Source organism: Ranitomeya imitator, chromosome 4 (assembly GCF_032444005.1).
Source record: "Ranitomeya imitator isolate aRanImi1 chromosome 4, aRanImi1.pri, whole genome shotgun sequence".
NCBI lineage: Eukaryota > Metazoa > Chordata > Amphibia > Anura > Dendrobatidae > Ranitomeya > Ranitomeya imitator.
Window position 1 is genome coordinate 98,167,483 of NC_091285.1, and position 12,928 is coordinate 98,180,410.

Sequence of the window (12,928 nt, forward strand, 5' to 3'; positions counted from 1 at the left end):
CACAGACACACTTGCCCAAAATTGTACTGCCTATAACAGCACAGAACACGTTCACCCTGGTCATCTCTTGGCTGTTAAGAAGGAGACAGTGATGAAGGCCTCAGTAACAAGTAGGCCAAATGTAAAGGACCGGGTCTCCTAGACTAGTAATGCCCATGCACACAGTGCATGGGCTGACAAACATTTCCCCATGGTGGGGAACTTTGTAAAAAAAATATTATTGCAATCATAGACACCCTTGCCCAAAATTGTACTTACATAAACAGCACAGAACACGTTTACCATGGTCATGCAGTCACAGATAATAGGTAGACATTGAAAAGGGCACAGTAAAAAATGTGTTCAAGGTAAAGGACTGGGTCTCTTAGACTTATAATGCCCATACATGCAGTGAATGGGCTGTCAACCAGTTCCCAATGGGGGGTACACATTTTTATATACTATACTCTGGGCATCATAGACTTCTTTGTCAAAAATTGGACTGCCTGTAAGGAAAAAGAAACACAGAATCTGCATTTGTTCCAACAAAATTTGATAACACTTTAGAACTGTTGCCGAAATAAATCACCAAAATTAGGCAAAAAACTAGTGATACAGATTGCTTAAAATTGTAGCAAATCTCTAAACTAATATGGAAGAAAATTATGGATGCTTTCATTAAAGCTCTTGAGAAGAAGCAACAATGCGGTCAAAGCCTTCCTGTAATTGCAAATGGTTATGGAAACCCGACAATATGTTGAGAGATGGACGCACTATATTGTTGAGCGACAAATATTTTGCTATTTTTTATGCTGTGATGGGACCGTCTATGAAGAACTATTTTTCTGGAGAATATGACGATCAACAGCAATCATATGTTTATTCAGCTTTTCAAGAAAAACAGAAGCTTAACCCATTGAGTACTTGGGAGAATCATTACAATCAACTTTCCCAGGATCTACAGGCAATTAATGTAAAAAACAGCTGCTACTATGTATTCCTGAAATACAAGAGAGAAGTGCACTAATGTGAAGATGTTCGAAAACATAACTGTGACCATGCCAAATTTTCCCTAACTGTTCCTTTCAGCTGTGGAGTAAATACTGGACTGTTATGAAAGGCAATTCAGTATCACAATGGACATCGAGGTCAGAGCACATACAGTGATCTGACAATAACCCAAAATAATAGAACGAGCTCTGAGACGTGGGAACTCTGCAGACCGCAATCCCTGATCCTAACAAACCACACTAGAGGCAGCCGTGGATTGCGCCTAACGCTCCCTATGCAACTCGACACAGCCTGAGAAACTAACTAGCCTGAAGACAGAAAAATAAGCCTACCTTGCCTCAGAGAAATACCCCAAAGGAAAAGGCAGCCCCCCACATATAATGACTGTGAGTTAAGATGAAAAGACAAACGTAGATATGAAATAGATTCAGCAAAGTGAGGCCCGATTTTCTTAACAGAGCGAGGATAGGAAAGATAACTTTGCAGTCTACACAAAACCCTAAAGAAAACCACGCAAAGGGGGCAAAAAGACCCTCCGTACCGAACTAACGGCACGGAGGTACACCCTTTGCGTCCCAGAGCTTCCAGCAAAACAAATAGACAAGCTGGACAGAAAAAATAGCAAACAAATAGCAAAGAAGAACTTAGCTATGCAGAGCAGCAGGCCACAGGAATGATCCAGGGAAAAACAAGTCCAACACTGGAACATTGACAGGAAGCATGAATCAAAGCATTAGGTGGAGTTAAGTAGAGAAGCACCTAACAACCTCACCAGATCACCTGAGGGAGGAAACTCAGAAGCCGCAGTACCAGTTTCCTCCACAAACGGAAGCTCCCAGAGAGAACCAGCCGAAGTACCACTTGTGACCACAGGAGGGAGCTCTGCCACAGAATTCACAACACTGGACACACCATAGATGATCACAGAGGCTTTTAACAAAGTAATTTAGAGATAATGAGATCATTTTTTTATCTTCCTGTTTATAATCCAGTAAAGAGGGAACATGCAGTCTCACTCATAGAAGTTATCGCTTCAAAAATTGATTAGGCCCTTTGCATCTACAAGCATTCAGCCATCACTTTTTTGTATTGAACTCTTAACATTTGATGCAGCCAAATTATGGCTCTCAATGAGAGAAACTAATATAGTGGACAAAGAAATATTTGTAATGAACTACTGAGCCAAACCAACAGCATTGCTTTATCAAATTTATATGAAGTGTATTGAGTTCAATGTGAGCAACCAGGCAACACAAAAAGGAGCTTTTCAAGTGAGCTCTTTAAGGTACACAAATGTTATGAAGTCTTTGCCAACAAGGATGTGGTTTCAACAATGGGGGGTAACTTTTTTAAAAATATACTATTGCAATCACATTCCCCCTTTCCCAAAATTCTGTGGCCTACAACAGTACAGAACACGTTAACAATAACATAGTAACATAGTAACAGTTATTAAGGTTGAAGGAAGACTTTAAGGCAATCTAGTTCAACCCATAGCCTAACCTAACATGCCATAACATGTTGATCCAGAGGAAGGCAAAAAAAAACCATGTGGCAAATAGTAAGCTCCACTTTGGGGAAAAAAATTCCTTCCTGACTCAACATACGGCAATCAGACTAGTTCCATGGATCAACGCCCTATCAAGGAATCTAGTATATATAACCTGCAACATTATACTTTTCAAGAAAGGTATCCTATCCCCTCTTAAATTTAAGTAATGAATCACTCATTACAACATCATACGGCAGAGAGTTCCATAGTCTCACTGCTCTTACAGTAAAGAACCCGCGTCTGTTATTATGCTTAAACCTTCTTTCTTCCAGACGTAGAAGATGCCCCCTTGTCTCTGTCTCAGGTCTATGATTAAAAAGATCATCAGAAAGGTCTTTGTACTGTCCCCTCATATATTTATCCATTAAAATGAGATCACCCCTTAGTCTTCGTTTTTCCAAACTAAATAGCCCCAAGTGTAATAACCTATCTTGGTATTGCAGACCCCCCAGTCCTCTAATAACCTTGGTCGCTCTTCTCTGTACCCGCTCTAGTTCAGCTATGTCTTTCTTATAAACCGGAGACCAGAACTGTGCACAGTATTCTAAGTGTGGTTGAACTAGTGACTTGTATAGAGGTAAAATTATGTTCTCCTCATGTGCATCTATGCCTCTTTTAATGCATCTCATTATTTTATTTGCCTTTGTAGCAGCTGCCTGACACTGGCCACTGAACATGAGTTTGTCATCCACCCATACACCCAGGTCTTCTTCATTGACGGTTTTGCCCAGAGTTTTTGAATTCAGCGCATAGTTATACATCTTATTACTTCTACCCAAGTGCATGACCTTACATTTATCCCCATTAAAGCTCATTTGCTATTTATCAGCCCAAGCTTCTAGTTTACATAAATCATCCTGTAATATAAAATTGTCCTCCTCTGTATTGATTACCCTGCAGAGTTTAGTGTCATCTGCAAATATTGAAATTCTGCTCTGAATGCCCCCTACAAGGTCATTAATCTATATGTTAAAAAGAAGAGGGCCCAATACTGACCCCGTGGTACCCCACTGCTAACCGCTACCCAGTCCGAGTGTGCTCCATTAATAGCCTCCCTTTGTTTCCTATCCCTGAGCCAGCTCTTAACCCACTTACACATATTTTCCCCTATCCCCATTATTCTCATTTTATGTATCAACCTTTTGCGTGGCACCGTATCAATAGCTTTTGAAAAGTCCATATACACTACGTCCACTGGGTTCCCTTGGTCCAGTCCGGAACTTACCACTTCATAGAAGCTGATCAGATTAGTCTGACATGAACGGTCCCTAGTAAACCCGTGCTGATACTGGGTCATGAGGTTATTCCTCTTCAGATACTCCAGTATAGCATCCCTTAGAATGCCCTCCAGGATTTTACCCACAGTAGAGGTTAAGCTTACTGGCCTATAATTTCCGAGTTCAGTTTTTGCCCCTTTTTGAACATTGGCACCATATTTGCTATACGCCAGTCCTGTGGTACAGACCCTGTTATTATGGAGTCTTTAAAGATTAAAAATAATGGTCTATCAATGACTGTACTTAGTTCCTGCAGTACTCGGGGGTGTATCCCATCCGGGCCCGGAGATTTGTCAATTTTAGTGATTTTTATATGCCGACGTACTTCCTGCTGGCTTAAGCAGGTGACATTTAATTGGGAATTTTTATCACTAGTCATTTTGTCTGCCATGGGATTTTCTTGTGTAAATACTGATGAAAAAATGTAATTTAGCATATTGGCTTTTTCCTCATCCTCATCCACCATTTCACCCAGACTATTTTTAAGGGGGCCAACACTATCATTTTTTAGTTTCTTACCATTTACGCAGTTAAAGAATATTTTGGGATTATTTTTACTCTCCCTGGCAATGAGTCTCTCTGTCTCAATCTTTGCTTCCTTGATTTACTTTTTATAGAATTTATTTAATTTTTTGTATTTATTTAATGCCTCGTCACTACCTACTTCCTTTAATTCTTTAAATACTTTCTTTTTGTCACTTATTGCACCTCTTACAGCTCTATTTAGCCATATTGGTTTCCTCCTATACTTAGTATGTTTATTCCCATACGGTATATACTGTGCACAGGTCCTATCCAGGATGCTAATAAATGTCTCCCATTTTCTTTGTGTATTTTTATGTCTCAGGATATCGTCCTAGTTAATTGCACCAAGATCCTCTCTCATCCGTTGGAAATTTGCCCTCCTCAAGTTTTGTGTCCTTGTAACCCCTCTACTACGCTTCTTATTAAAGGATACATGAAAACTTATTATTTTATGATCGCTATTCCCCAAGTGACCCCCAACCATTATATTTGATATGCGGTCTGGCTTGTTGGTTAATATTAGGTCTAGCAGTGCCCCCCTTCTTGGTGGGCCCTGAACCAGTTGTGAAAGGTAATTGTCTCTCATAGTTGTCAAAAACCGATTGCCTTTGCTGGAACTGCAGATTTACGTTCCCCAATCTATTTCAGGGTAGTTGAAGTCCCCCATAATAATGACTTCCCCTTGAGACGCAGCTTCATCTACAGTATTTAATTTACGAGGATATTTTCCTTTGCTTCCATTTTTTTTGGAGATTTATAACAAACCCCTATCAGTAATTTATTGTTTTTTCCTCCTCCCCTTATCTCCCGAAATTGGGACAGGTAGTTCGAGCAAGAAGATGTGGGTCTTTGTTGTGGCCCACTTTCAGCTTGGCCACGTCCTCGTCCTCTGCATGCACCATCAGCATCACATCCACTTCCCCATCCCTTGCCTTGCCCATTTTAAATGGACTACTGCAGTATTTCAAATGCTCAATACAAATGTATTTATTTGGAGCTAAATTATATCTGATCAGTATACCTGCAAAGCTACGATTTTTCCACCACCAATACACCAGGACTCAGCCTGACATAGAGTGTATAATTTTTTTTAGTTTTTGGTGAATTGCAGAAAAAAAATGAGCAAGGCTAGAACACAGAACTATGATATGTATGCCTGCAAAGCTACGATTTTTCTACCACCGATAAACCAGGACTCAGCCTGACAGATTCTACATTTTTTTTTTGTTTTTGGTGAATTGTGTAAAAAAAATTGAACAAGGCTAGCACACACAACTATGCTACGTATGCCTGCGAAAATATGATTTTTCAAACACAGATACAACAGGAACACAACCTGACAGACTGAAGAAATTATTTTTTGGTGTAAGGTGAATTTTATGAAAAAAAATTGAACTAGGCTAGCACACAGAACTATGCTACGTATGCCTGTGGAAATACGATTTTTCAAAAACAGATACACCAGGACTCAGCCTGACATTGACTGTATAATTTTTTTTGTTTTTTTGGTGAATTAAAAAAATGAACAAGGCTAGCACACAGAACTATGCTACGTATGCCTGCGAAAATACAATTTTTCAAACAGATACACCAGGACTCAGCCTGACATAGACTGTATAAATTTTTGGGGGGGTTTTCATGAATTTTAGAAAAAAAATTGAACAAGTCCAGCACACAGAACTATGATACGTATGACTGCAAAGCTACGATTTTTCCAAACCGATACAACAGCCGTCTGCCTCAGATAAAAGACTGATTTAAATGTGGCTTTGATTTTGGGGGACACAACTAAATTGTGTCAACAAGTTGGCTATGAGACAAAAAAAAAAAAGATTTTTTGGCCCACTTACATCTGGTGTCTTGGACAAACAACTAATGGTAGATTTGCACGTTCTTAGATTTCAATAACCTGGCTGTAGTAGGCAGCGTTAACAAGCAAATAAATGTTAAAATAAGGGGGCTATGGATTGTTTTAGAATAAAAGGAGCAGGTATCAGGTGAAGAAAAAACAAAAAAGCCACAGAAAAATGCAGCTAGGTATATAGTAAATAAGCAGAAGCAGCAGACAGTAATGGAGCTTATGGAGGTATGCAGTGAGAGCTATGTACTCACATACAGTGACTGCAGATCTTGCCCTGATGTGGATATGTGCACATAGACTCCCCTGCCTACCTAGCGCTGCAATTTGGGGACCCCCGAATTAGCCCTAAAAAGGACTGTTGGTTTCTCAAGAGTTGCAGATTGAACAGTTGCAGACCTACACTTATTATTAAAAGCACGATTCTGACCTTATCTCAGCAGCAGCTCTCCCTATACTTGCTGAATCCGGAGCTCAATGCGGTGAGCAGAGCGGCTCCCGGTCTCTTATACTCGTGATGATGCTGTGCGGCCAAGTCAATTACTGCACGACCACAACAAAGATGGCTGCGGCGTTTCATGGACTGGCAGACAATCCCTGCTGCTTGATTGGGTCTCTAATGTCCGCCAAAAATGATGGGTGGAGACCCCAGTTCCAGCCGAGTAATCCCGGAAATGCTCGGTGCTCGTCGAGTATAGCGAGTACCGTGATACTCGGGCGAGTAACGAGTAGTGGCGAGCGCGTTTGCTCATCACTAGTCCATGCCCTCATCATCTCTCGCCTTGACTACTGCAACCTCCTGCTCTGTGGCCTCCCCTCGAACACTCTTGCACCCCTCCAGTCTATTCTAAACTCTGCTGCCCAACTAATCCACCTGTACCCCCGCTATTCCCCAGCTTCTCCCCTCTGTCAATACCTTCACTGGTTCCCCATTGCTCAGAGACTCCAGTACAAAACCCTAACCATGACGTGCAAAGCCATCCACAACCTCTTCCATACATCTGTGACCTCGTCTCCCAGTATTTGCCTACAAGCAAACCTCCGATCCTCACAAGACATCCTTCTTTACTCCCCTCTTATCTCCTCTTCCCACAATCGTATACAAGATTTCTCTGGCGTACCACCCCTACTCTGGAACCCTTTACCACAACACATCAGACTCTCACCTACCATCGAAACCTTCAAAAAGAGCCTGAAGACCCACCACTTCCGACAAGCCTGTAACCTGCAGTAACCACCGATCGACCAAACCGCTGCATGACCAGCTCTACCCTCGCCTACTGTAGTCTGACCCATCCCTTGTAGATTGTGAGCCTTCCCGGGCAGGGTCCTCTCTCCTCCTGTACCAGTTATGACTTGTATTAAGATTATTGTACTTGTTTTTATTATGTATACCCCTCCTTACATGTAAAGCGCCATGGAATAAATGGCGCTATAACAATAAATAATAATAATAATAATCACTAGATGCTATGTGATTTTTAGGATGTGATTTCAAGCTACATCTTTTTCATATGTGAATCCTCTGGTGCCTTTCACTGTATCTAACAGAAGTTGTAATAAAACACTGGTGATGCATCATCTTAAAAAGCCTACACTGGAGTGTTTAGTAATTGCAACTTTTAATAGTATCTTGACATGTCTACTTTAAATTCCTGAAATCCATAATAATAAAGTTTTAGTATGCATACCTCTTTGTTGATGTATCCATCTTTGTTTAAGTCATACATATTGAAAGTCCATCTCAGCTTTTCATGCATGTTTCCTCTTAATAAAACTGACAAGGCTGCTACAAAGTCCTAAAAGAAAAATATAGTAAGTATATTAGTGAAAAGTGGTAATAGTAATACAAAAGTGTTTCATTTTGAAGCACGATTCATAAAAACTAGTGATAGTTACATAGTTATTAAGGTTGAAGGAAGACTATAAGTCCATCTAGTTCAACCCATAGCCTAACCTAACATGCCCTAACATGTTGATCCAGAGGAAGGCAAAAAAAACCCATGTGGCAAAAAGTAAGCTCCACATTGAGGAAAAAAATTCCTTCCCGACTCCACATACGGCAATCAGACTAGTTCCCTGGATCAACGCCCTATCAAGGAATCTAGTGTATATACCCTGTAACATTATATTTTTCCAGAAATGTATCCAGTCCCCTCTTAAATTTAAGTAATGAATCACTCATTACAACATCATACGGCAGAGAGTTCCATAGTCTCACTGCTCTTACAGTAAAGAACCCGCGTCTGTTATTATGCTTAACCCCTTCATGACCCAGCCTATTTTGATCTTAATGACCTGGCCGTTTTTTGCAATTCTGACCAGTGTCCCTTTATGAGGTAATAACTCAGGAACGCTTCAAGGGATCCTAGCGGTTCTGAGACTGTTTTTTCGTGACATATTGGGCTTCATGATAGTGGTAAATATAGGTCAATAAATTATGCGTTTATTTGTGATAAAAATGGAAATTTGGCGAAAATTTAGAAAATTTCGCAATTTTCACATTTTGAATTTTTATTCTGTTAAACCAGAGAGTTATGTGACACAAAATAGTTAATAAATAACATTTCCCACATGCATACTTTACATCAGCACAATTTTGGAAACAAAATTTTTTTTTGCTAGGAAGTTATAAGGGTTAAAATTTGACCAGCGATTTCTCATTTTTACAACGAAATTTACAAAACCATTTTTTTACGGACCACCTCACATTTGAAGTCAGTTTACGGGGTCTATATGGCTGAAAATACCCAAAAGTGACACCATTCTAAAAACTGAACCCCTCAAGGTGCACAAAACCACATTCAAGAAGTTTATTAACCCTTCAGGTGCTTCACAGCAGCAGAAGCAACATGGAAGGAAAAAATGAACATTTAACTTTTTAGTCACAAAAATTATTTTTAGCAACAATTTTTTTATTTTCACAATGGTAAAAGGAGAAACTGAACCACGAAAGTTGTTGTCCAATTTGTCCTGAGTACGCTGATACCCCATATGTGGGGGTAAACCACTGTTTGGGCGCACGGCAGGGCTTGGAAGGGAAGGAGCGCCATTTGACTTTTTGAATGAAAAATTGGCTCCACTCGTTAGCGGACACCATGTCACATTTGGAGAGCCCCTGTGTGCCTAAACATTGGAGATCCCCAACAAATGACCCCATTTTGGAAACAAGACCCCCAAAGGAACTATTCTAGATGTGTGGTGAGGACTTTGAACCCCCAAGTGCTTCACAGAAGTTTATAACGCAGAGCCATGAAAATAAAAAAAAAAAATTATTTTCTCAAAAATGATCTTTTAGCCTGCAATTTTTTATTTTCGCAAGAGTAGCAGGAGAAATTTGACCCCAAAAGTTGTTGTCCAGTTTCTCCTGAGTGCGCTGATACCCCATATGTGGGGGGAAACCACTGTTTGGGCACATGCCGGGGCTCGGAAGTGAAGTAGTGTCATTTTGAAATGCAGACTTTGATGGAATGCTCTGCGGGCGTCACGATGCGTTTGCAGAGCCCCTGATGTGGCTAAACAGTAGAAACCCCCCACAAGTGACCCCATTTTGGAAACTAGACCCCGAAAGGAACTTATCTAGATGTGTGGTGAGCACTTTGAAACCCCAAGTGCTTCACATACGTTTATAACGCATAGCCGTGAAAATAATAAATACGTTTTCTTTCCTCAAAAATAATTATTTAGCCCAAAATTTTTTATTTTCCCAAGGGTTACAGGAGAAATTGGACCACAAAAGTTGTTGTCCAGTTTCTCCTGAGTACGCTGATACCCCATGTGTGGGGGTAAACCACTGTTTGGGCACACGTCGAGGCTCAGAAGGGAAGTAGTGACTTTTGAAATGCAGACTTTGATGGAATGGTCTGCGGGTGTCACGTTGCGTTTGCAGAGCCCCTGGTGTGCCCAAACAGTAGAAACCCCCCACAAGTGACCCCATTTTAGAAACTAGACCCCCATGGAAATTATCTAGATATGTGGTGAGCACTTTGAACCCCCAAGTACTTTACAAACGTTTACAACGCAGAGCCGTGAAAATAAAAAATCATTTTTCTTTCCTCAAAAATGATGTTTTAGCAAGCATTTTTTTATTTTCACAAGGGTAACAGGAGAAATTGGACCCCAGTAATTGTTGCGCAGTTTGTCCTGAGTACACTGATACCCCATATGTGGGGGTAAACAACTGTTTGGGCACACGTCGGGGCTCGGAAGTGAAGGAGCACCATTTGATTTTTTGAATACAAGATTGGCTGGAATCAATGGTGGCGCCATGTTGCGTTTGGAGACCCCTGATGTGCCTAAACAGTGGAAACCCCTCAATTCTACCTCCAACACTAACCCCCCCCACACCCCTAACCCTAATCCCAACTGTAGCCATAACCCTAATCACAACCCTAACCACAACCCTAATTCCAACCCTAACCCTAAGGCTATGTGCCCATGTTGCGGATTCGTGTGAGATTTTTCTGCATCATTTTTGAAAAATCCATGGGTAAAAGGCACTGCGTTTTACCTGCGGATTTACCGTGGATTTCCAGTGTTTTTGGTGCGGATTTCACCTGTGGATTCCTATTGAGGAACAGGTGTAAAACGATGCGGAATCCGCACAAAGAATTGACATGCTGCGGAAAATACAATGCAGCGTTCCCGTGCGGTATTTTCCGCACCATAGGCACAGCGGATTTGGTTTTCCATAGGTTTACATGGTACTGTAAACCTGATGGAACACTGCAGCGAATCTACAGCGGCCAATCCGCTGCGGATCCGCAGCCAAATCCGCACCGTGTGCACATGGCCTAATTCTAAAGGTATGTGCACACGCTGCGGAAAACGCTGCGGATCCGCAGCAGTTTCCCATGAGTTTACAGTTCAATGTAAACCTATGGGAAACAAAAATCGCTGTACACATGCTGCAGAAAAACTGCACGGAAACGCAGCGGTTTACATTCCGCAGCATGTCGCTTCTTTCTGCGGATTCCGCAGCGGTTTTACAACTGCTCCAATAGAAAATCGCAGTTGTAAAACTGCAGTGAAATGCGCAGAAAAACCGCGGTAAATCCGCCATAAATCCGCAGCGGTTTAGCACTGCGGATTTATCAAATCCGCAGTGGAAAAATCCGCAGAGGACCAGAATACGTATGCACATACCGAAACCCTAACCATAACCCTAACCCTATTCTAACATTAGTGGGGAAAAAAAAATTCTTTATTTTATTATTGTCCCTACCTATGGGGGTGACAAAGGACGATCAGGTCATTTACTATTTTTTTTTATTTTGACCACTGTGATAGGTTATATCACAGTGATCAAAATGCACTTTGGAACGAATCTGCCTGCCGGCAGATTCGGCGGGTGCACTGCGCATGCGCCCGCCATTTTGGAAGATGGCGGCGCCCATGAAGAAGACGAACGGACCCCGGGAGGATCGGTAAGTATGATGGGGTTGGGGGGAGCACGGGGGGGGGATCGTAGCATGGGGGGCTGGATCGGAGCATGGGGGGTGGATCGGAGCATGGGGGGGTGGATCGGAGCATGGGGGGGTGGATCAGAGCACGGGGGTGGATCGGAGCACAGGGGGGGAGGATCGGAGTGCAGGGGGGTTGGATCGGAGCACGGGGGGGGTGACTGGAGCACGGGGGGAGCGGACAAGAGCACCGGGGGAGCGGAGCACAGGACAGAGGGGAGCCGGAGCAGTGTACCGGACAGATCGGTGGCTTGGGGGGGGGGGGCGATCGGTGGGGTGGGGTGGGGGCACATCAGTGTTTCCAGCCATGGCCGATGATATTGCAGCATCGGCCATGGCTGGATTGTAATATTTCACCAGTTTTAATAGATGAAATATTACAAATCGCTCTGATTGTAAAGCCACCCCCCTGGGCTGAACTACCACTCCCCCTGTCCCTGCAGATCGGGTGAAATGGGAGTTAACCCTTTCACCCGATCTGCAGGGACGCGATCTTTCCATGACGCCACATAGGTATCATGGGTTGGATTGGCACCGACTTTCATGACGCCTACGTGGCGTCATGGGTGTTGTTGAAATTCTACTCTGAATGCCCCCTACAAGGTCATTAATAAATAAGTTAAAAAGAAGAGGGCCCAATACTGACCCCTGTGATACCCCACTGCTAATCGCTACCCAGTCCGAGTGTGCTCCATTAATAACCACCCTTTGTTTCCTATCCCTAAGCCAGCTTTTAACCCACTTACACATATTTTCCCCTATCCCCATTATTCTCATTTTATGTATCAACCTTTTGTGTGGCACCGTATCAAAAGCTTTTGAAAAGTCCATATACACTACATCCACTGGGTTCCCTTAGTCCAGTCCGGAACTTACCTCTTCATAGAAACTGATCAAATTAGTCTGACATGAATGGTCCCTAGTAAACCCGTGCTGATACTGGGTCATGAGGTTATTCCTCTTCAGATACTCCAGTATAGCATCCCTTAGAATGCCCTCCAGGATTTTACCCACAGTAGAGGTTAAGCTTACTGGCCTATAATTTCTGAGTTCAGTTTTTGTCCCCTTTTTGAATATTAGCACCACATTTGCTAAACGCCAGTCCTGTGGTACAGCCCCTGTTATTATGGAGTCTTTAAAGATTAAAAATAATCGTCTATCAATGACTGTACTTAAGTCCTGCAATGCTCGAGGGTGTATCCCATCCGGGCCCAGAGATTGGTCAATTTTAGTGATTTTTAGACGCCGCAGCACTTCCTGCTGG

At 42.3% G+C, this 12,928-nt stretch overlaps 1 protein-coding gene across 4 annotated transcripts in view; it reads right to left on the minus strand.

Moving 5' to 3' along the window:
• The window catches only part of KCNIP1 (potassium voltage-gated channel interacting protein 1), a 1,763,666-nt gene that overhangs the window by 525,252 nt on the left and 1,225,486 nt on the right, over positions 1-12,928 (minus strand). For all 4 annotated transcript variants that reach the window (XM_069763875.1, XM_069763876.1, XM_069763878.1 and 1 more), the window contains one exon: positions 7,894-8,001. In XM_069763875.1, coding sequence (XP_069619976.1) covers positions 7,894-8,001 — 108 coding nt within the window. The remainder of the gene's footprint in view (positions 1-7,893; positions 8,002-12,928) is intronic.